This window comes from Chironomus tepperi, unplaced genomic scaffold (assembly GCF_022539635.2).
Source record: "Chironomus tepperi strain 1889 unplaced genomic scaffold, CSIRO-AGI_Ctep_v1 contig_335, whole genome shotgun sequence".
NCBI classification, from domain to species: Eukaryota; Metazoa; Arthropoda; class Insecta; order Diptera; family Chironomidae; genus Chironomus; species Chironomus tepperi.
Window position 1 is genome coordinate 368,085 of NW_027226457.1, and position 26,185 is coordinate 394,269.

General features: G+C 29.0%; 3 protein-coding genes across 3 annotated transcripts in view; 2 read left to right on the top strand and 1 right to left on the bottom strand.

Moving 5' to 3' along the window:
- Positions 1–26,185, bottom strand: part of LOC139093418 (protein obstructor-E-like) — a 49,100-nt gene that overhangs the window by 19,169 nt on the left and 3,746 nt on the right. The gene's annotated exons all lie outside the window — the stretch shown is intronic.
- Positions 5–1,730, top strand: LOC139093340 (uncharacterized). The gene is made up of 3 exons (XM_070644025.1): positions 5–141; positions 203–391; positions 695–1,730. Exons 1-3 carry the CDS (start codon positions 72–74, stop codon positions 1,633–1,635), a joined length of 1,200 nt encoding a protein of 399 aa, XP_070500126.1. The 5' UTR covers positions 5–71; the 3' UTR covers positions 1,636–1,730.
- On the top strand, positions 11,744–14,210 carry LOC139093290 (probable beta-hexosaminidase fdl). The gene is made up of 7 exons (XM_070643971.1): positions 11,744–12,507; positions 12,563–12,719; positions 12,778–13,338; positions 13,404–13,525; positions 13,597–13,811; positions 13,876–13,890; positions 13,949–14,210. Exons 1-7 carry the CDS (start codon positions 11,760–11,762, stop codon positions 14,174–14,176), a joined length of 2,046 nt encoding a protein of 681 aa, XP_070500072.1. The 5' UTR covers positions 11,744–11,759; the 3' UTR covers positions 14,177–14,210.

A 26,185-nucleotide genomic window follows, 5' to 3' on the forward strand; every position in this document is an offset into this window, starting at 1 on the left:
CTGACTCAATTCTTCATATAGGAGAGAAAAAAATTATTTATTCATATCAGTAGTGATTCAGAGTTTAAAAAATGAACATCAATATTCGGAGAATTTTTAGCTTAATTATATTGTTATCGATTTCTGTTGAAATTCAATGCCGTAAGTATCAAAGTTATACTTAAAAATCGTTTCGCAATATAACAATTCTATTTAATTTTAGAATGCACAATCGACTTACGTACAGATCTAAATAGAACATCAAGTAATATCCGTGAACCAGTTTTTCTGAAATCCTCAGGAGTTCAATATAAATTGATGGTCCCTGATGATGGGAAATTGAAATTCAAGAAGGGTGAAACAGCTTTGATAGCATGTACATCCGAGTCAAAACCCAATTCCCTGACATTTAGTAAGTTGAATAAAAATGTTGTGGTTTTACGCAGCATTTTTGTGCAAAACATTCAAATTACATCAAAGAATGATTTCATTTGAATTACCGCTGACACTTAACACCTTACATTATGCTCATTAACAACATAATTAAAATTTTAATTTATCTTCCCAATGTGTCATATTACACTTCACGTTTGTTTGTTTACTTGTCATGTCATTTTAATACATAAAAATGCATTTCACTCGTTCATACGGCATGCACATACATTACTCATATTGTTATTTCAAATAATTGCATCACATTGTTACTGTATTGTAGACAATAAACAAAGTGCAACGATCATTTGTTCATCAGGAAATAAATTCAACATAAACAATCAACAATATATAATTTCGGAATTCAACGAATGTAGTGCATCAATTACTGGAAATGTTTTAAATAGGAATCGAAAATGTGGCAGTGATGGAGCATTCATAAACATTGGATTTCAATTGACCGATGGTCGAGGTTTTGTTAATCTTATTGATATTTGTTATGCAAAAAAGAGAGCATCTGCGATTTATTCAGCGCATGTCGTACAGGGAAATTCAATTAAGAATTCAATGAAATCAAGTCAACGTCCATCCACATTTAAAACAGTCGAAGTTCCAACAAATATTGGAGTTGCAAGCTCTTTCACAAAAGCAAGTCAAATGAAAAGGTTTACAGATATTTTCGGAAGCTCTGACAAGGCAGAAGAGTATTTAAATAAAACATTTTTGGCACGTGGGCATCTAACACCTGATGGTGACATGATTTTTGTGTCATGGCAATGGAGCACTTACTATTACGTTAATGTCGTACCTCAATGGCAGTCTATAAATAATGGAAATTGGAAGCACATTGAAAGTGTTGTTAGGTCAAAGGCTGATCAATTGAAATACGATTTGGTCGTCTTTACAGGCGGATATGATGTTCTTAGATTAAACAATAAGAAAATTACTCTCGCATCGAATGGACTAGAAGTACCAAAATGGTCGTGGAAAGTCGTTTTGGATTCAACAAATTTAAACGGAATTGCTTTCGTTACTTATAACAATCCATTTGCTACCGATGTGAATAATTTATGTAATGACATTTGCGATGAGAATGGATGGAATTGGAAAGAGAGAAAAAATTACTCAAAGGGATATACAATTTGCTGCGATGTTGGTGACATTATGAGAATTGTAAGCGATATCCCACCTGAAGCTAAAAGTAATGGTATTTTACAAAAGTAAATTTATTATTTAAATGTTGAAATGTAAACTTTATTCCTTGTTCATAGAAAATTGTCGTGAATTAATAAATAGATGACTTTTTGTGATCAGATAAATGTATTTTTTCCGTTTTGTTACAAAATTGAAGAACATAATTTATTGATGAACTAAATATCTTACGATACTAATCAAAAATTTATATTTAAGGCTAAATCGCAATTGTTTAGCTCACGAAAAAACTACACACACACCTGTATCATGTCTATTGTACCAATAATTTTTAAAAAGGTTTTTAAATAGAAAAACAACTTTTCGTAATCTTTATCAAGTGAAATACAGCTCATGAGCATGCCTTTATTTCAAGTTTCTATCTATACCTTCCCTAAGGCTCCTCATATTTATCTTATTTTTAAACCCATATTAAATTTTGTCCTCTAAGCTTCTCTGATTATCTTCTTTATTGTATTAATAAATAACTTATTAGAGTCTAATCTTGATGCTGCTTTATATCCGAAAAAAAGTTTAGAACGATATAGGAATTCTTTTTTAACAACACAGCTGGATTATTTTTTAAAATTTGATAATATTTTTCAAATGAGAACCCAACTAACCTCATTAACTCAGTTAATAGATAAAAGAAAATAAGCATTAAATTAGACAAGGGTTAGGAAATTGAATAACATAATTCTGATTTTAATCTAAATTGTCTAAAAATAGCAAAACTTTGTAAAATATTATCGAACACATTGAATATAAGATTTTAAACATTTAGTTAAACATAATGACATCATTAAGTCAATCTTGTGAGTTTGTTAACATTATTGTTAATTATAATGTTATACAAGGAATTTCACAAAACAGCATATAAGCTCTTCAACATGTGTTTTGATTCTGAAAATTGATAATCCTGCAGAACATTTCATTCATTGATTTAAACTCTCTTTTTTTAAATTAATTAAATTCGAATTTAAAGATTCTCAGAGTTTAAAAATGTCATTAACCTGTTATTCACCCACGACCTTCTAAAATTAATATGTCAAATCAAGTGATATCAATCCCAATGGGAAAGAATCCCTTAAACCAACATGCAACAAGAAGTCACTAAAATATTTTTAGAATCCACAAAAGTTTATTAATAATAACAACAATAATAATATGAGCACATGAATTTCGGGTCGAGAAAAGGTTAGAGCTCAGTATCCGTTTTGAGATTTGTTGGTTGCAAAATAAAATTAAATGAAAAATTAATTTTCTTGCCTCATACATTCATCAAGGACACATAATCCATTTAATAAGCCACATAAATGTGTTTTTATGAGTAAGCAAAACAGAACCCTTGCAAATTTTTATGTAAAGTTTTAAAACAATCAGTATAAAAAAATATTACAAAGAATTTTACAAGGATAACGGAATTAACAAACTCAGAGTGAGCTAAAAATATTAACAAAATTCTTTTACAATGCAAGCTGATCTAATGGGCGTGTTTATTAGCTTTTATGTGAAATATTCTTATTTCAAACATCCTTACTTGGTAATAAAAGGGAAATAAAAGGAAATAAAACTGATTCTGGGACCAGCAGGAACAGGAAAATGAAAGTAATTTGGGAGAAAATGTCTTGGCATTTACAATGTTGCCATTTTTAAGGATTATAAAGAAGCTGTTAAGATTAAGAGCTGGGATGTTGATTTTTGGTATATCCAAAGTGAATGGAAATGCGATAAAAAATTATTATAAAGAAAATAACTACATCAAATAACTTAATAAGCAATATAAAACTTTAGCTACATTTATAAAGTTCCTAGAAATTTTCCATCAATTCTCAAGTGAAATTTTTCTGCTTAAAAATTTGTTCACTTTTCATAATTATGACAAACGATAATAACTGAAAAATTTTCCCTCTTTCATCATCAGTTTCGCAGCAAAATGAAATTCATTCATTACAAAAAGTTTTCTTTAAAAAAAGGGGAGAGAAAAAAGAAATTTCTTTCATGTATCTTAATAAAAATTTCATAACGTCACCTTGCTCCACTTTATGTCGGAGTGCTGAAAAAAAAGAGAAGCAAATTTTTTCCTCATTCAAAAAATGAGCGAAAGAAAAAAACTTTAAAACGCTAAAAGAAACATAAAAATTTCATTTGAAAAGTTTTTCCTTCAGAAAAAGAATTTTTTTTATATTTCACGTACTTTTACCAGGATGAACATATAATATAGTTGGTAGACGTGAGCATTGTGGGCTTGAGAAAGTACCAATATTTTGTGTACAGAAGGAAAAGCTTGAAAGAAGGTAATGAAATGATCGCAAAAAAGAAATCAAATTCAAATATATCTATTGCTCAGTAATGATTATATTTACATTTAAATTCGAATCCTCTCCCCAGCTTTATTCTATTCGTCTATAATACGGACTTATTCTAGTGCTAGTAGAATGAAATGAGTGGTGAAAAAAGTAGGAAGCTGAATGAGCTGAAGGTTGAAAATTTTTTCCACTAGATTTATCGCTTCCTCACTGAGATATTTTCATTTCGTACTCAGTACATTGTGTGTACTCCAGGACGTATGTGAGCGGAAAAATAGTCACGTCATTTCAACATCTCTTCAAGCTTTTTTCTCCCTTTTCCGATATAGAGAAAAAAATGAAATCGCAAGCAAAGCAATTTTGCAAAATATAAGAAGAAGTGAAAAAAAGTTGATGACAAGAAATTTAAGAACCGCATAGAAATGGAACTTAAAAGCAAAAGCATTGAGTAATAAAATTCAACAGAGTTCATGAATTTGTGGACGACAAAGCAGTAAAAGGAAAGGTAAAATAAGAAGAAAAAAACTCAAACTTATTTGAAGTATTTTTCGTACCTCATAAATTTTACATGATGATCCACATACCCATCATCGTCTTTGACGTCGTCAGCATATTCTTGTGTGTCCGTATTTCATCAAGAAGAGTACTCATGCAGAAGTAAGTAAAGGAAAAATAAACATTTTCATTTTCTTACTTACTAATACTTATGGATGAGATCCTAGTGAAATAGCTTCGACAATATCTAAGAGGTAACTTAATAGAGAAAAATATTTTCTTTTAATCATTTCCTCAAAAGGGACATTTTTGTAATACATTCAACAGCAATAATAATGCACAAGCCTTCATTAAAATCATCATGGCAAATGATCCCATAAAATTCTAATTATAACTTCATTTAATGAACACCAAAAAAAGTAAAAAGTAAATTCATTAAAATTGCTATAGGCAAATCTGAGGTGTGAAATTTCAAACATCTTCAAGGTGAGAAGTAAAGCGGTTCTTAAAAATCCACAAGAAATTTTATACGCTTGTTAAAAATAAAAACAAAAACAATTTTAAGAATGTTTTTTCTTCTACAGTAAAAGAAGTATAGATCTACATAGATGTTAGCTTAAGGAAATAATTCAAAAATTATTTTTCAGACAGTTTCTTGATTTCTATTATAAAACTGGATAAAATTGATACCTGAGATTTTTTGAGTTATAAATTCAAAAGTATGCATAATTTAACCAATGTTTAATTACCTTTAAATGCCTTCAACATGCCACTTATACAATAATTCTTTTACCCTTTATTTCCAGCATTAAAATGTGAATATGAAAAGAGAAATTTTTTCCACATCAAATAATTTCAACTCTTTCCTTACTCATGTTTAATTTCAATTTTCCTTTTCACTTGTCAAAAAGAATAAATGAGAGCATGGCAGAGGAGGAAGGAATAAAAATACTGAGGAATATTATGCTACATTCATTCACTTCTTTTTATTTAGATAACTATACATGCATGATGAAGAGAATCTATGTGTGAGGATAAAGATGAGACTCAGTTGCAAAAATTTTAAGTAGATGTATGACAGGAACGTTTTTATGAATCCTCAGAAAATTTCAATTAAGTGCATTTGTCGTTGGATCCAATTTAAATTACTCTTACGACAGATTAATTGAATTTATACATCCAGTGGGCTCATAATCCATTATACACAGCACATATAATACAAACATTTCTCTAAATTAAACATGCTAATAAATAAAAAGAAAAAAAAGCAGGAAGAATCATGGATGAATTAATGTGAAAGGATGTGTGAAAAAAAAAGTTTTAAGCAACTTCCTCTTTCTGTCTCTTTACCTCCTCCCGACTGTTGGCATTTTAGTGAAAATTATATAATGAATGAGTGAATAAATGCGAATGAATGAATGAGCAAAAGAAGAAAAAAAGCACTATAAAATGTACATCTACTTTGTGCCCTCTCATTCAGTGTATGTGTCTATTTTATTTTCCGGCACAAAAGGATGTTCTTATAGTAAAGGTAAATATTTGATCAATGAACATCTAAACAAGCCATGAAATGGTTCGATGTTTTATGACAAATGTTAATTGATCTAATAAACTAATTGGAGAGAAACTTTTTGTGATGTCCTTTTCAGGTCCTTTTCTAATTTTTTGTATAAATTAAACTTTTTATTAATGAACATTAAAGATGACTTTTCAATTTACGTTCATAAAAATCAAGATCCAGAACTTTAAGTTTCATAATAAACCGATTCCTTCAATATCATTAAAAAAGTTTCAAGTTGATTTGCTTTCCTCTTAAGTATTATTTTTTATGCAGTTATTCAAATGAAAATCTACAAGAAAAAAAGCAATAAAGAACAATTGAAGCAGATGTTGCGATATCCGCAGAGAAGTAAAAAAAAACTTCTTTCTGTTTTGTCGAACGAACATTTATCAAAGTGTAATTATCAAAAAATTGTATATATTTCAAAAGTGCCATCATATCTAGAATCTTAAGGAAATTTCTTCTTCATTTCACATCTATTTTTTATTTCTTATACTTTTTATTTTGAATGTGAGTGTTTGAATATTGCGGAGAAATAAAATAAAAGAGAAGAAAAATTGAAATAATTTTTTTCTGTGAGGGAGCTTAAAAGTTGAATTTATGTTGGGACTCTAATTTTTTCGTACAATAATTAATTTTCTTTACAATTCTTACAATATCCTTAAAAAAGCTAATTTTAAAGGTACAAAATTTTCAATGTTTTTTAATCATCCTTAATAGTATCCACACCTGAATGCATAACAATAAGCAAAAATGGCAAAGGAAAATAATATATGAAATATGAGATTTTTACGTTCTAGGAAAGAGAATGAAGAAATAAAAAAGTTTTTCATTTTTTATTCTCCAATAGTGCAGCATTTTCACTCAATTTTCTGCTTCTTTTTCTACCGTCTGCTTCGCTTCCTTTTTCTTTTTTTATTCTATTGCTGCATACAATTTTCTATTTCACATATAAATGTTTATGAAACATGTTCTCGCAATATGGGAGATTATTAAATATTGCCAATGTAATAAATGTCAAAAAATTTTGCTTCTCCTATTTGAATTCAATGATTGTAAGGAACGAGAACTTTCTATGGTGTATCTGTTTAAAAATTTAAACTTTTTTGTACATTTTGTACATGAAAAATGAATAAAGCAAAATTGGAAAATAAATGAACATTGTTCAGTTAAATTGTTACGATTAAAATTTAAAAGGCTTCCGGCTTCCATTGCTAACTTCAAGTGTTCCAGTTTATTGAGTTTTGATAAACTTTCTTGAACTGCAAAGAGACTTCTTCGAATTAAAATTGAATGTGCATAGACAGATGTAAAAAAAAATCAATAAAATAGAAGTAAAAGTTAAATTTTCACTTTCAAGTTCACAAGACTAAGGAGCCCGCCCATGCATTAAGCTTCTGCAGCTTACATCTTCATTTGAATAATTTTAGATCTCGCTTTTCCGCTACCATCGAAAGCAATATCAACAACCCATAAAAAAACTGACCCATCTCATTCTTATTTCCATTGTCATTTTAATGTTTTTTGACTGTCTCGGAAAGCACATACAGACGTGGATGGAAAGTTCCTTACACATAATTGGATTAGTCTTCAAATTTCCACATCGTTTTCTTCTCTAAAACGATCTGATCTCTCTTGTGCTTTATCACATTTACACTAGACTGGATATTTTCATGTCATGCTTATTGCTGTCATTGGAGATGAATGTCAAGTCTAATAAAGAATTTTCTTGTTTTTGTGGAGAAAACTTGTCTTCTTTTCATTTGCTTTTGAAGAAAAACTTGCAGTTAAGTTGAAAACTGATAACTTAAAATGCTTTTTGTCACAAATGGACATCAAAAGGGACGATACTAAAAACATAAAATGCACTCAAAAACTTTGTATTCATTCTCATTTGAAATTGAAATTTCGCGTATTGTTTATTTTCACATTTAGTTCCATTCGAAAAATGTGCAAATTTTATTTGCATTTAAAATTTTGAGCTTTTTGCTGCTTGCCATATTGTGCAATGTCGTGGTTTTAATCAAAATTCAAAACAATAAGAAGCTTTTGTACCATTCTAGTATTCTTTTATAAAACTTTTTCCGAATTTTTGTTGAATATTTTGTTTAAAATTCAATGCCTGTTTTTGAAATATAAGAGGAACTACAAAAATATACCAAAAAGACCTGACTACGTAAATAATTTTGAAAAATCGGATGTTATTTTAATAAAACGAAATGAAGAAAAAGTTGAGTCATTTTCATGTTTTCATCACCGTCATCTGACTACAGATGAATTTTCCAGATCAGAAGATTTTTCTCAAACTTGCATTTCCAAAATTCTTCAAATCTAAATGTGGAAATTAAAATGAATTAAGTGCCAGTGCCATACACACACAAAATGCATCAAATGAAAAATTTTTCATATCATGCCATGAAAATGACAAAACTTGCAACTCGCTTTTATGAAAATTTATTCAAGTTTAAATGGAAAAAATTTTGTCTTCACTTTTTGTTCTTCTTCATTCTTTTGAATAAAATGAAAAATCTTTTTTTTTTGAGTAGAATAAAAGTTTTTAGTGACTTTTTTATGTTTCCAAAATTGAAGGAAAAAAACACAATTCATTTTAAAGTTAGGAGTCACAGAACAAAAGCTAAAGGGTTTAAAACTTTGCGAACAACTGCTGACGAAATAAAATATTTTTGTGTTTAACAATGATCCACGAGCTGCACATCCTAACATCCTTTTGTCTTATGAAAATTTTTCAACTTTCTTTTTTATAAATTGCATTAGTGTAAGAAAGAAGAAGCAAATTTAATTTGTTGTGATGGAAAAGTTTTCTTAGCACAAATTTGTGAATTTATTATTGTTCACTTTGGTCAAAAGTTCAATGCTACGTCCGTCTCAGCGGTATTAACACGAGACCACTACTTACAATTTAATAAATAAATACTGTTCAAATTGATTCTCTCAGCAGATAGTTTCAACATGCATCATGATAGAGGATTAAGTTACAAATTCACTTCCATAATTCGCTTAAATCGTCCACAAAGACTTCTTAACTTTTAAAGAAAACTTTCTTATAGTTTGTTATGGACACTTGCACAATAAAAATGATAAAGGAATAAGAAAAGTAGGAAAAGTTTTCATAAAATTGATGGTGTTTTGTATGTTAAATAAACTTCGTCTGTATGAATCAAGTAAATACAAGAAAGTAAAAAAAAATTCACTTAAAAGTTTTATAAAGAAAATAATTTCAAATGTAGCCAAAGTAAACAAATATCATTTACAATAATTGGTGTCAGTTTCTGATAAATGCACCATTAAATGGAAAGAGAAATAAATAAAATTTGTTGAGCACTCACATTTACTGATAATGACATTGGTTAATGCGGAGCTTACAATTTCTCCATTATGAATGTGTCGCATTTCAAATTTGAAAATTGATGTAAAACCACACTAATTATTCGTTCATTTGTAATTATTTACCATAAATAGTAATAATCACCTAAAATATTTGAGCTTTGCTTTAATATGCGGATTTCAATAGAATTACATTTAATTAACTTGTATTAATGGATATCCTGTCATATCAGTATCCATTTCAAAGCAAATGCAGAAGGCTATTAAATTAATCTACGTTTGGTGACACTTGACATAGTTTTTCATTAATATTTTCAGGAATTACTTTTCTAAAGTATAACTGCAGCATTGGATGCTGCTGGATAAGGCTCTATGTTTTTGGACTTGAGTCAAGAAAAAACTCATTCTCACATAATAATATAAAAAACTCATCAATTGAATAAAAGGAGGGGACAATCACAAATAAAAAAAGTTAAAATCTGTAAGAAGTTGTTTCTTAATTAAAATTGGAAGCGCTTTCAAATGTCCTTAACAGTCTGTAGAGCTGAGATTTGTTTTAAGTCAATTTTGCTGACCGTATTATGCTCGAATGATTTTTATGTTCTTACCATAATATCGGATGGATGTACTAACAAATGAAAAATGGAACAAAGTGCAAGCGTGCTTAAATTTTTGAAGGAAATAGCAACCCAAATTGTTAAATAAAAAAAAGGAATAAAAATAAAAAGGAAATGAGATTTATGTGGCGCTTGAATTCGACAATAATTTCATCCAGAATGCACATAGACATACACTCACACGACCTTCCACAGTATATCCCATGTACACCAGAAAAGATCCAGAAATGAAGAAAAATTTTCTTTCAGTAGAAAGGACACAAAAAATTGCATTATTCGATTTTAATGTGATTATTTCATTGTGCAGAAAAGAAGAATGTGAAAGAAATGTGGATAATAATTTTTGCATTTATGTCCATTCATTTCCATTTTTACTCCTCTCTTCACATTTTTAGTTTTCGTCTCTATTTCTCCTTGCATCTTGCAGAAATTCTTGAAAAATTTATTATACAGAACGAATTGTCTATCTATCTACATGGTCATGTATTAAACTTGGTTATGTGTTCTTGTAAAAGAGAAATAAGGAGTGGGAGATGATAGTCAAGCAGACAAAATGAATGAGATGCGGATGAAGACTTATGAGAAAGGAAGGAACTTGATACATTCATTTATGCTTTGGAATTTCCTTTATGACTGCTCTCGGTGTCTGAAATGATATATTGAACGGATGACAATTGAATGAGTCTTTTGTGTGTGTGTTCAAATTTTGAGATGAATACTGGATATTCTGTGATTGAAATATTTTTGGCATTTTCATATTTTAAAACGGATCTACAAACTCAATATTCAAAAATTTGAAAATAATTTTATGTACTTTTGTAGATGTTCTGGTTTATTGGATTACTGTGTACATTAATTATAGTCATGTATAACTTCTATGTCAGTAATAATCGGACTTTGAGCAAATATTTTACTATCTATCAAAATTAAAAGCATTCAATTGCATTCAATGGTTATCCGTAAATTTCAACTTTTGGAATTACAATTCTATGACTGAAATGTTAGAAGCTTAGGGAATTAAATGCTATTGCTACAGAAAATCCTTAAAAATTCATTATTATCGACAACCTTTCTATTGAAAGTTTTTCAATTTGAAGTCAAATGTTTTTATTTTTTTGATAACAAAATGTGTAAAATTGAAAGGGAAACCTTATCCTAAAACTTTAATGCACCTTATTGAGTTACAAAAATCATGGTGCTGTAAAATTTTGAAGGAAACGAGAACTTTTTTATGACTGAAAAGAACAGACGACAACAAAAATTTATTTACGGTTTGCTGATTTACTGTTGAAAAACTTATTGTGTTATTTGCATATTTACCATTCTTACTTTTATGGCTTTACTTTTAAAAGGGTCCATTCTTGATTCTTCTATCTTATTCTTTTTATGTCTGAGAGTTTAATGGAGTTGGGATTTTTGGTTTAGGTTGCAAATACACTTTCTAGGAGTTTGAGTTCTTGTATGAAATTGAATTTTCTTTTTAGTCATCAATGGTCGGCTATTCTTCAATTAATTTTGTAATAACTATACATAAATCACCGTATTAAAAAATTAAATCTTATCTATGCCTATCTTCAATTTTTTTATTTATATTTTCAACAGCTGTTTCTTTTGGGTATATTGTATATTTGTAGGTGTGATATCACACATAATAAAATATGAAGCAAACTTGTGTAGGTGTTGCTTGATAAGATAAATGATTTTTCATCGGTGAACGTTTATGTTTCAGTTTGAATTTAATAGTAAATAGATAAACAATTTTTTCGTGATTTTAAAAGAATTAAAATAATTATTTCTTGCTAGAATAGGAATAAAATCATTAATTTAAATATGAACATGATAATTTTAAAACGGATATTCTTATTTTTGTTCATAATATTTGCATTTACTATCGTGGTGCTATATATTAATGAAACTAAAGACTTAATGACATCACCATATTTAGCACAAATTAAAAATATTATGCGAAATAGTGAAAATTCTGATTCCTTCACTTCATTTGATAAATCGTCAAAAAATGAAAATGAATTTTTTGAATCCTTCACTAAATCCATATCCAAATCGTCAAATAGTAATAACAAATTTTCTGACTCAATTACTCCATCCACATCCAAATCATCAAAACATCCGTCAAAATTAATATCAATTGAAGAACATTGGACTTATGAGTGTAATCAAAATCGTTGCATTAGAAAATTTCATGAAAATACCAAAGAGGAAAGAGTTACACTTACATCTTGTTCAATGACTTGTGGTAGCATAAAAGTGTGGCCAAAACCATTGAAACATGACGTGAAAAAATCGACAGAAAAATTCAAATTAGCAGATGTTCAATATAAGATAATAACAGATTTCAGCAGTGTAAGCGAATTAATGCATAAATCCATGAATGCATTCTTCGAGGACTTAAAACAAATAATTTCTTCATCTGGTGGAAATATCGATAGCAAGGAAAATGCTTCCAATGAAACGAATTTAGGAAATAATACTGCGATGATAATTAGCATTCATGTCAGAGAATCAGATGAGACATTACTTTCTATGACTACAAATGAATGCTATACTTTATCTATAACATGTAAGTTATCATATTTATGAAAATTCATTCTTAATTAAAATTTTAATGTTTTTAGACAGTCAACCGACAATCAATGTTGAAATTTCTGGTAAATCATTTTTTGGAGCTAGACATGGGATTGAAACTTTACAGCAATTAATTTGGTACGATGATTTTTATGGATCGCTTAAAGTTCTCTCTGATGTAGCAATAGAAGACTGCCCTAGTTTCAGGTAAGCTTAAACTTTCTTAAATCTAAGAAATAGCAATAACTTTAAATAATTCTTTTAGCTATCGTGGACTCATGCTGGACACATCAAGACATTATTTTTCAATTGATACCATTAAAAGGATAATAGCCGGGATGTCTCATGTGAAGCTCAATCGGTTTCACTGGCATATAACTGATTCACAGAGTTTTCCATTTGTTTCTAAGAAATTTCCAGAACTCTCCATATATGGCGCGTATTCGTCTAAAGAAGTTTATACTTATGATGATATATTAAGTGTAGTTGAATATGCAAGAATACGTGGAATACAAATCATACCCGAAATTGATGCACCGGCACATGCCGGAAATGGATGGCAGTGGGGAAAAGAAAAGGGATTAGGAGATTTGAGCTTGTGTATAAATCAACAACCGTGGAAATCTTTCTGTGGTGAACCGTCATGTGGTCAAATGAATCCAAAAAATAATAATACTTATATGATATTAGAATCTCTTTATGAAGAACTCTTGCACCTTACAAATACTACAGATTTCTTTCATATGGGTGGTGATGAGGTCAATTTTGATTGTTGGAGACAACATTTTAAGAACGAAGATCTCAATTCCCTTTGGTGTGATTTTATGTATGTTTAGTCAAATCGTTTACTTTTGTCAGCTAAGAAAATATTGTTTCAATATATCCTTATAGGAATGAGGCTCATAAGCGAATGATTAAAGCCAACAATAATAAACCAATTAAATATGCCGCAATCTGGAACAGTGATTGGTCGAAAATCAAATGCCTGTCAGCTAAAAATTTCACTCTTCAGGGTAAGTAACATAAATATTTATCATTGCACTTAAAATTCTATATTTTCCCTAAACACAATTGAATTTTTTAGTGTGGCTAGCACAGCCAATGCAAATTCAGAAATTTCTTAATGCAAACTATAACATAATTCTCTCACATGTTGATGCATGGTACCTGGATTGTGGCTTTGGAAGTTGGAGAGATACAAGTGGACAAGGAACATGTCCACCATTTAAGGCTTGGTATACAGTATATAACTATCGACCTTGGAGTAATTTAAAATTGACTGGTGATCAGAGAAAGCAGGTAATGCCAATCAAATTTTAATTTAATTTGGAAAAATACTAAAGTTCTTTTTAACAATTTCTAGATTTTGGGAGGAGAGGTAAGTCTAATGAAATGCATTTGAAGTCTGCCTAAACATTTAAATTGAATTTTCATAGGCTTGCATGTGGACTGAACAGGTAAATGAGGATTCCATTGATGTAAGAATATGGCCCCGAGCGGCTGCTTTTGCAGAACGACTATGGAGTGATCCACAATCAACTGTGATACCAAAAGAGACTGTAAATAGATTTTCAATTTTCCACAAACGATTTCAATCCTTAGGATTAAAATCAGACGCACTTTTTCCAAAATATTGTGAACAAAATGAGGAAGAATGTATTTGATTGAAATTAATAAAATTTGTAAAATTCTAAAATATAGTCTTAAAGAAAATTTCAGCTTGATTCGAGCAGTAAAAGTGATCGAAAAATCGATCATAAGATTTGATCATCGTAAATAAAATAAAACAGACATAAAAGTAGGTTAAGTGCAGGAGATAAGATAACAAAAATGCGATAAAATAAATATATAAAATACTTTCTAATATATCATATATAAAGCTGTCATAAAATTATTGCTAATAAACAAAAATACACATAAATCATGAAAAATTTCATGACAACACTAAATTTATGAAATGAAATCTACAAAACATACAAAAACTATTACTTCAAAATCATAAATATTCATGGTATGGCAATGGAAAGCTTCATAATTACAACACATAATTTCATTTTATTTTGGTATTTTAGCAAAAAAAAAAAACATAACTTTCAAATCTCAGAAAAGGAAACAAAGAGCAATAAACATGGAAGCTTATTAAAAAGTTTTTTACGACTTTCCTATGAATTTTCCGATTTACATAAAAACTTCTATTCTCTAGTGGTTCTCTTAAAAATTTATCTTTTACGTCAATCATAAAGAGTTGATTTTGCCACATTTTTTGACTTAATCTTAAATTTCAGTGGGGCTTAAAGTTTTTTCTATTGAAGTTTTATGCTAAAATTTAAGATCAAACTGAGACTCGTTTATGGTTTTCAGTATTTTCTAATGAACTGCTATAATACCTCAAAACATCTTCTCAATAATATGATCAACTTAAGTAACATTGAAATAATAAAATGCATTATTTTGGCATTCCGTTGCTTTTTTCATTGTCATTTTTCATGATATGGAAAAGTTTTCATCTTCTCTTCCGCTTCTTCCGTTCCTTTATTATTATAAAAAAATGAAGAAAATTGTAAAGTGTTGGGGAACAATACGAGTAAGAAGGAAGAAGAAATAACGGAAAAGTTATTATAAAATGTAAATTGAAGTTTTGTGCCATTTTTCTTCAAGTTCTTCTTATATTTGATACAATTTATATATTTCTCTTCCTATTATTGTGTGTGATATGGTTTTGAAAAGAATAATAATATTAAGGAAAGAAATTGGAAATGATATTATAAGTTTAGTGTTATGAAGTAGCTTCCAGAGCAATATAGCTCATCTTTCTTATAATATTGAATAAATTTTCCTGTCAAGGATAGTAAAGCTCATGAATTCCTAATAAAAATGCACTTCACATTTCTTTGAAGGACACAAATGTTTAAATATTCTTAGCACAAACGTCATACTGATTCAAAAATCTTTAAAAGTGAGTGCAAATTGAGAAAATCGCGTTAAAATATGTAAAATGAACAAAAATAAAAGAGATTGAAATGATAGAAAAAGCAATAGCAATATTAAAGGATAAATGATATGCCTTGATAGTTTTATATTCTCATTCTTTCGTCTACGAGTAGCTCTTGGCAAACTCGAGGAATGATAAAATGATGATTTGTCTGAATAAAATGCTTTCATGTGGTGTAGAGAGAATGGAAGGAAAGTGAAAAACCGTTCCAATAATGCAAATGGAATGAAAACATTCACAATTTTCTCATCTTTCATGCTGTCGGGCATTCGTTTCATTTTCAATTCTCAATGACATACCACTTTTGGACTTTTTCCGTAGACAAACTAAAAATTTTTTTTTTTGTGCAATAAATTCAAATAAAAATTCACTTAAATGAACAGTATATATATTTTTCCAGGAAGATTGCTCAGTGACTTGACTTTTCACTCGCTAGATGTTGTTGATGGGAGACCAAGATTGTGTGAAGCCATTTGAATGTAATCAGACGAGCAATTGCTTCTCTGTTATTCATACCTTTTTTTCGTATTACAGAAAAGATTACATTGAGAATTACAATGCAGTGGCATGAATGTAATTTTATTACTGTTAAGTTATCATGCAAGTCACCTTAAATAAACATCTTGATCGCTCGTTCTTACTTACTTGCTTATTCATTCTCATTTTTATATTGTCTACTTATGGGTGGATAAGGTTGAGAGGATTTTTTTCCTCTGATCTTATTTAAATTTTAAATTTCAAAGGGAATTTACTTCAAATTCAATTTTTTGTGTGATGTGCATTCTTCCGAATGGAATAAATAAGTATACACTCGAAGAAGTTTAACTTTTTGTACTGTATAGTTCTATAGTTCTCTAAACGAATGTTTCCTTTTCCTATATAAGAGATTTTTACTCAAAGTTTTAAGTAAAAACAAAAATTTTGTGAACCATAAGCATCATAAAGTAAATTAAAACTTTTAGCATAATTAAAATTGTAGAGACTTAATATTTTGTCAAACCACAAATTGTTCCTGCTACAGTAACTGAATCAACAAAAGCCTTTTTTGATAAAATTTAATTTTTTTTACAGTTTATTCTACTAGAAAATCATTCCCTTTCATGTAAAGCAAATAAACTTCTCGGTAGTTTTTCCTTTTATTTTTTTCCATATATATTTAACATTAATTGAATATTAAAGAAAAAAAGGAAAGAGTTTTTCCCTTTGCATTTTTTAAAATCACAAATAATACGGACAAAAAGAAGAAACATAAGAACAAATAAAAGTAAAGGAACTTTATTTCTTTTACCTTTCTGACTGTTAAAATGCTTCTTTATAAAAAAACAGTAGCAGCAAAAAATAAAAACCTAAGATCACGTTAGAAAGTTCTTTTTTATTTACGAGAAAAGTATAAAAAAATATATGCATTTTATAATGAGATTTTGTACATATGCATAAAAAATATAGAAATATAGTAACACAAAGAAAGAGTGACATACAGAATAAAGTATGAGTAAACACTCAGTAAAATATGATACATGAAGACATGAGAGCAGCAAAAGCAAGTTCAAGGTATGAATACTCTGATAATCTTTGATTTAATAAACAAAAGACTAAAGGTTGTGAGATGCACGAAGATTCTAATCCTTTGTGACTTTCTGTTTATCGAAATGTTTACATATTATATTAGAAAATAAGAATATGATCCATTTATGTAATCAACCTCAATTTGATCAAAAGTCACATCCCATTGAACCACATAACGTTAATGTTATAAAGCTTCGAAAATCCTCTTTGTGAATATTTTATGGTGCTCTGAATCATCATCATTATCATGCATTGTCATCTATTTAGTTTTTCTTTCTTTTTAACTCTATCTCTCGGTTATAACAAGAGTGTATGTAGCGTCAAAATTACTTCAACCATTACATGAACTAACAAGCTCTGCTTTAACGTAATGTAATATTTTATAACAAAATCCATATTTGTCATTATCATGCAACTATAAATGATTCATTCACACATTTTCCCTTTGAAGCAAAAAAGACACGTTGAGTATTTTTTGATTTCAGTGCATATCCATAAATAAATAAGAAACGAAAGCAGTTTTAGCGAAATTTCCAAAAAGTCACTTTCACTCTTATTTTCATGCGCTCGGTGACTGTTTATGTGTATCATTTATGGATGGCAAAAACGAGTTCTTTAACATGTGCAGGAATTTTAAGTTACCTTTTTGAAATATTCAATTTTGTTTAGTCTGATAATCGAGTTATGTATATATTAAAATTCAACGTTGCTGCATAAAAGTCGCTCGAATTTTAATCAATCACAGTTCGTTGATATTAAGTAATCAGAATAAATTTGGAAATATATTTACTAATAGCTATGATTATGCTTTTCAAAAACTCTATTCAATTCAGTTTAGTTTTCTTAATTGAAAATTCATTCATCAGGTGATGGCACTTGAAGTCAAGAAAAGGGAAGAATTGTAAGAAGAGTTCATCAACTTTACGAGTTTTATTATTAAGTCATAATTAGTAAGAGGGCAATGAACAAACAAATTCTGTGTGGATGTTAAGAGGATAAATGAGTCAAGGAGTAAGACGAGCATCGTAATTGAAAATGAAAGAAGAGTTGACTAATTAATCTGCTTTGCATGGATAAATAAAGCAAGTGCTAAAGTCACAGTATAAAAAACAGAGTTTAATAAATTGAGATTTTTATGATCAAACTGAATTTTCATGAAAACATCTGGTTTTTAAATTTAAGCTATTAATGCTCATAAAGGTATTAGCATCTTATCAAAATTAAGTTAATGAATTTAATACGATAAAATCTGCAATATTTATTCTACAGAATGAAAATGTTACAAAAGTATAACTTTATAAAGCCATAAAAAGTGAAACTTGATGAAGTTAAAATTGATCATAAAAGACTCGATAAATTCACATTTTTATCTGCAAATGTACATTGATTTATTTCTTTAGATCAATTTTATGGCGATGAAATTTCATCAAATCTTCATAATCTTTATAATAATCTTGAATTTACGCTTACAAATTTATAGCTATTTAGAAATTTATTGCCATCATTGATAAACAAATTCCCCGCCAAGTCGATTCATGAACCTAAATTCATCAATTTTGTTATAAATCTCTAAACACAAAATCACCTTAAAAACGATTACTCGTGAAATTGTCATTTATGGTAATAAAAATTTATTCTTCTACCTTCTTTCTTGCGTTTCTTTTCTTCCCTTTCATTTTTACACACGTAAGCTTATGAATATTACATAACCATATACTGATGAGATTTTTATCCTAATTTTCAATCAAATGAGCAGTCAAAACTAAATTTTTGACTTCTGTTTCATCTATTCGAGTCAAAGTAATTTGTAAGTTAAATGACGTGAATTTGTTTTTGATGAAAAAATGCGCTATATTCACTTCCTCTCATGCGGAGGCAATTTGTATGTATATTACATATTGTCAACGACCCCATCGTGAATTTTTTCCGCGAGACTGCGAGAAAAAAACTTTTTCTTTTCCTTTATCTTTTAGTCGACACTCAAGTTAACACATTTTTTATGGAGCAAATTGCTACGCACTGTGTGTGAAAATGAAAAATTATGGATCATGGAAATGTGTCGATTTATTAGAGATTATATGCAGAGAGGGGAGAGCTGAAATGAATTGAAGAAGGAAAAAAAAACAAGAGAAAAATTTGCAAACGCTGAGGATGAAATATTTACAGGAAAATAAATTAAATTAATGAAGGAAATAATTCATTTTTATTAAATTTTATCTGCACGAGAGTGAGTGCCAAGAAAAATTGCATAAAATATTGGATGGAAGTGGAAATTTTTAAAAATGATCTGGCGAATTAAAAGTTCCAATGGAAGTAATTCTTTTTGCTAGCTTCATTACCATATTACTAGAAACCTTTCATTTCAATGTTTAAAGCTGCACAAAAATCATTACATTCTATGAAATTATACATAATAGTCTTGTTTAAAGGTCATATTTCATGTTTTAATATAAATTCCTTCCTACATTCTCGTAACACTGATGAATATTAAAACATTTGAGTTACATTCAGTCGCTTTAAATAGGTACACAAAAATTTGTTGAATGCAACATTGCTGACATTAATTTAAATTCCTTCAAAAAACTACAGAGGTCAAGAATTTTTAATTTCATGTTTTTTGGAATTCCTCATAATGACCATTTTTCGTTTGTAAATTAATTTTACTTTGTTAGCTTTGGAATTGAAAATGTCCGAAAATATTTCTTCATACTTGGTGTCTTATTCAGATGGTGGCAGTTTGAAACTGATGGCACTTTAAGTTTGAATAAAGATTATTTTTTTCCCTTGACACAAAAGTCTTTCTCAAAATGACCGACAATTTTTTGTCTATATAAACTGTCTCTACAACAAATTGAGAAAATCAAATAAAAATCTCAAATTCTCATCTTTCATTCTGTTTTCTTTTTTTCTCTCCTCTGTCAATCCTTAAGACATGAAGGTAAAGAGATACGAGCATAAAAAATGGATTTAAAATGCAGAAATTTTTTGTGCATTCAATTCACATGTGCACTATTTCGGAAAATGCCAAGATGATTGTATGGCATTTGAGCAATTTATATTTGCAGATAATGTCATGTGTGCATTCAATGAACTGTCGACTGTTTTTATTCGATTTAACCTTTTTTTCTCATAGGCATTCCTGCTATTCTATATATAAAAAATATCTTAAGTGAAATATTTTGCCTGGCTTTTGAATATTGCACTTAAAAGCTTTCCAATTTTTTTAGAAGTTTTTTATTCTAAAGAAAGTTGTGCTATAATCCGCTCCTTGTATTTTCTTTCAAACTTATTTTCATCTTCTTTTCATTTGAAATCACAGAAAGAAGTAAGCATGAAAACATGAGAATGAAACTCACTTATCATTTCAGCAATCCGATTAATATCAAATTGCATTTCAACTCTTTCCTATTGCATTCACAGCTAGACAGCTTGACTAGTTGGGTGAATGACGACGAATGTGATGAACATCATTTGCCTAGAGCGAGTAAATGACGTTCGATAGGTTTGCTTGAAATGCTATCTAGAGAAAAAAAAATGTAATTTCATTTCAGATCTATTTCGTTCTTGTTCGTTTATCGACGGGGTGATGAATTTGCAATAAAATCTGATTTGATTGAAGGATTTCAAATCAACAAGAGAAAATAAGAAGGAAGAGAAGCTTATACATAAAATTCAAGAACAACAATTGGCTTCAATTTAGTCTTTGAGTCATAGTGAACTTGAGATAGATTTGTCGTGGAGCTAACGTTAATTTGGTGTGAATACAATTCCCACTGGTATCAGCACGGGTTTAAATTATAATTTTAAAGTGTGTTTTTCGACTAGAAAGGAAGATTTTTTTAATAGTATACAAAACTGACAAGCATTTCATGATAAATCTCTACAAACTAATAATGAATATGCGAGCCAATTTATGCTCAGAAATGCCTACACATCCTGCGATGCGATATTCAAAATCAATTTGCCTGCAAAACAACAACAAGGTAATGAGCTTTTTCTCATTTTTGTGTGCAATCCTGAATGTGAGCAAACATAAATATGAGCAGACTATGTTAAATAATGTTGCTTGCATTGCTTGTGGATATTTAGTATCCTGGAAGTAGAAATTTATGCGGCAACATATGTGTGGAGAAAGAAATAAATAAATGCGGATATTGCAAATTAAGCTAAAATGATCATTTTTCAAAAATTACTAAAACTATATCAACAAAATTAGATTAGAGTGTTTGGTGTGCATGGAAATGAAAAAAAAACGACAATTTAATTGCATGTGAAGAATTTATGCATTTCAAATTACCGAAAATGAGATTAATTAGAGAGATTTGGGGAGTTTCAGATTAGCTAATTGGGAATTTTACTTTGTAATTCAAATGCTCGATAACCGGGTTTAAAACTACATACATAAATGCAAATTCCTGTAAATTTTTGTTGTTTAAAATTCACACAAAATTGCATAATAATTAATAAATTCTAGTGACCTCAACACATTCGAAATCGTCAATATTGTTTTTATTCAAATGTATATGAACGTGCATACATATTTGTGCTTGTAGAATCTCACTCAAATGGACAGAAATATAGGTGAAAATTTACATATTCAATTAAATTTTATATTAAATTTTGTTTGTACCAAAGTAAAAAACAAATATACATCCAATTGGTAGGACAACAGCTAGTGTATACACTTTACAATCTGATTGATTGATTCTTTATGTTTTAAAACAACAGTCACTATAAAAAATATTTTTGTTAGCTCAGTCAGCTCATCTATGTTATGAATACGTAAAAACTATGTGTCAGCAAATCTAAAAATCATAAATTTTAATTCCATTTGCTCAAAAAGTTGAAGTGAAAGAATAATTAACTTGATTTACACTCAAAATGCATAGAAATTAAAACTTTAGTCAACTCTTTCATATCGTCCACAAAAATAAAACTTTCGAATGTGAAAAAATCTCTTGGCATATAAAAACTGCATATTCACATATTAATTTTTTATATCCTATTCCTCAAACAATAATAGTTTTAATATGAACTGTTCACCAAAAAAAAGAAACATTCAAATTTGTGTCTGAATAGTCACTTTCATTTCATAATTATTATTTTTTACCGAGCATCAGTTATTGTTCGTCATGTGAAATATTAAAACTAAATTGAGTTGAGCATATTAATTTGCAAAAATTTTGATTATAAAAAGAAGAAGCGCAAAAAATTTGCATTTGAATGAAAAAAATAAACAAGATAATGAATCAAGTAGTAATGCTCGTCTATTGAGTCGACTATATATGGATAATTAATTAAACTATACAAAAAATAGATGCATGGTAGGCATTCAAATTTGTTTAAAAATTTGACTATTCAAATCAAGATAATTAAAAAGTCTCATAGCAAAATTAATCGTATTTTCTAAAATACATCTAGAAGTGAAGTGCAACAAACAATTGCAATTATTTCAGATTTTTAATTAAACTTTCTGTTTCCTGAATTCATAATGAAATATATGCATTGCATGAACAACAACATTGTTGGTCATTTCTTCTTCTTCATTTTAATCATCAATGCAATGTTTATGTTTAAATAAAAATTGCTAGCATTTTTTTTGCCAGATACGAAAGGAAACAAGAAGAATACAATTTTTTTTAATTACAAAAAAGCAACAAAATGACTTTAATTTTCTACCCCGCAAAAAGCACCAGACCGACGTCTGTGCTGTAATGAAATTATTTTATGAGTTTCACTCACTTTTTTAAAGCATCGTAAATTTCTTTCTGCTCTTCATAACAACCAACTTCATCATCTCACGCTCCTTTGTTTTTGGTCGTTCCTCAGTTTCTTCAGAGCATTATTTTGCAGGAAATAAGAGTTTTTAAGAAGATTACTCTGTCATCTTTCATTCCAATTATTTAGACATCAAATCTGTTTTTAACTTAAATTTCTCAAGCCGAAATTTAAAAATTTCATTTTGAGTCGATTGAGCCACTTACGTGACATCAAATTTCATGCACAATATTTAATGCGCTTGAGTCACTCACACAAAATTGTTATGGAATTTTCCAACATCTCTCACCACAATTTTCCGGAATAAATTTAAGGACTGAGAGAGAAATTGAAGCAATTAGAACTGAATAAATTTACAAAATGCAAAATGCACAAGAAGTTGAGCATTTCTCTGCTTTTGTCTGTAGCAGTTAAAGTGAAATGAAGATATCAACAATGGAAATTGCATTTCTCTTACGAAACAATTGCAATTTATATTTTTTTACAGTAAGATGAGAAAGAAAACTACAAAAATTAAAAAGTTTTTCCACTCATTTTTCCGTTCTTCATTCTTTATCTATTCCACATTGTTCTGAAGCATTTCATTATTATTATTCAGTGCTGCATAATGCACAGAAATATCCCGTGGAAGAAGTTAAATGAAACCACAACATAAAGGCTGAATTGGAAATATTTTCTATTGTTATTTATATGGTTTCTCTTCACAAATTTTTGAAATAAGAAATCATTTTATTAAGAAATAAATAATTGGGAATTTTTAAAACTTAATTTCAGATGACAAAAAAAGTACTTAAATTCGAGAGTCTTACATCAATTCAAATAAATGGCATGATTTTGAGAAGTGAGATCTAAAGTGCTTTATAATTATTATATTCGTGTATAGACATTTCCTTTACTCCTCAATTCATCAACAACTAACAACAGATGAATGCTTGTTTGGCAATAAAGATGAGAAATAATGAAGCTTTTCATATTTTTCGTCGTTGTTTTCTGCTTAAATTGCTATGAGCTAAATTTAGGTTAAAATGCACATACAACTTGATGAATGTGAGCTTTTAGCGACAAAAATGCCATTTTTAAATGTCATCTGCTACTGCTCTCAATAGATACATTTATATTTCGTAATTGCATTCATGTTTGGTTGGCAACAAATGACATCCGAAACAAGCAATTGCATAAAATCTGATATATTGCACAACTACTTTATTCTGCTTTAAACTTCATAAATAGTTGAACGGAGATGAAAAGGTTCTCTATTTTAATAGATTCAGGAATGGTAACTTTGTTCAAACGAACTAACTGTATTACTCGAAATTTATTTTTATGGAAGTCAGTTTCCATCTATGGCGGACAGTAGAGAATCACGTATTATGAGGATCTTGATGAAAATGCAATATAAGCGAATGTCCTCAAAATGCAATTATTTTATCCTTCAAAACAACCGACGCACTCAGTTTAATTAAAAAAATTTCATATTTGAATTTCAATTCATCTCATAATTTCTAATTTTAATATCATCTTCATATTAGCACTGGAGATTTTTTGAGAGTAAATTACACATTTATTTTGAATAAACAAAATTATATTTTCTATGACTACATACAAGTCTATGAAAAATCAGGTGATTTTTTTTTAAGTTTTAGAGAGAGATTGAAAACGGATGTTCGTGACCTATTCGACAAATTTCAACGCCAAATCATCTCAATTTCAATTTTATGCAATGAAATAAAAATTAAACTCATTTCCTCAAACACTCAATCATCATCACCACAGCCATCATCATTTTCGTTTTCATTGGAGCAACTCAACAGATTCAGACTGTAAACAGATGGTCGCAGAAATTGCATTAAAAAATGAATTGAATTGGTAAGCAATGAAGAAGCATTTGGAAATGGCATGAAAGTTAATTTGGTCTTTGACCACAAATTACACTTCCACACTATTTTTTCATTCATTCTATGTCCATGTCTAGCTTTATTTGAAATCTACATTGAAAAAAAACAGCACTACTGCCATCAGGGAGAGTGAAGATGAAATTGAAAAAGTGTCGATATTGAGGTGACAGAAAAATGTAATTAACACTCATATCGAACCATTTCATGCAACATCTCTGAATTAGAATTATATTCAACAGCAGCAAGCCATTGAAAACCACTTTTTTTTTATTTCACGATATATCTCATACTCTCGGTTTCGATTTTCATTCATTCATTTCAATGCCATATACTAAATGGACTTTTTTGTAATTAAAAGCTCAATTCAATAGATCTGTGAATAGAAGGGAAGGAAGAAGAGAAAGAAAAAGGAGAAAAATGTGTGTTGGCGATGATGGCAAATGGTATTATTGAAATAAAAAATGACACAAGTAAAGCTGGATTAATTTCTCAAGCGCACTTAATCGTTCTATGAAAAAATATGAGACTACAAATGGATAGCTTATGTATGACAAAATAATGGGTCTTAACACATGCATTTATAGCACTAAATATTAAAGACATACTGACATTTTGAACATATATTGCTTCATTATATTCTGAACATGTTTTCTAAAAATAGATTGTTCTGTTGTAGTGCGATGATGCCACATGCAATTAAATAGATGGACTTTCTATTTTTATTCTTCACTTCCACATTTTTAAACTACATTTTTCACTTATTGCCATTAGCAATAGCAGCATACAGCATTAAGAGTGGTTCTTTTACGATAAAAAAAATGTCCACTTTTTTCATAGCTTTTCAGTGCTCTTATCATAATTTCATTTTTACATTAAAAGAACACCCTACAAAAGCTTCTGCTGTTTTTTTTTCTGTGAAGAAGAAAATTGCTCCTGCGAATATAAAACAATAAAAAATAACTTCCCCTCTAGCATGGAATAGAAATAACTTAATCTCAGCGGATTATGAAAACAACCGCAACTAATAAATCCAATTTCATTACTTTCTCATATTTATTTCTCTTTTTTTACTCTTTTTCTGCCTCAAATTTATTTGCATTAAGCGGAAATTGCATTAAGCACATTCTGCAGTTTTTGAATTTATTTGAAATTGTTGCTATGGACAAAGAAAAAATGAGCATTTTAATACACTGACTGAAGTTTTTTGAATTTTTTTGGATCCAATAATAATTCTTGATAGATTTCAAATGTATGTAGAATTTACACACTTTAGCTAATGGATTCAAAAGCTATATGCTGAACTATGAATATCCATCCTACACAATTGTACCCCAAACACACTCCATCCCCCCTTTAAACGCTCTTGACGTAAAAAAACTGCACACAAAAAAATTAAAATATCCAAATATATTTCAGCTAAGCTGCTTAAAACCCAAAATATA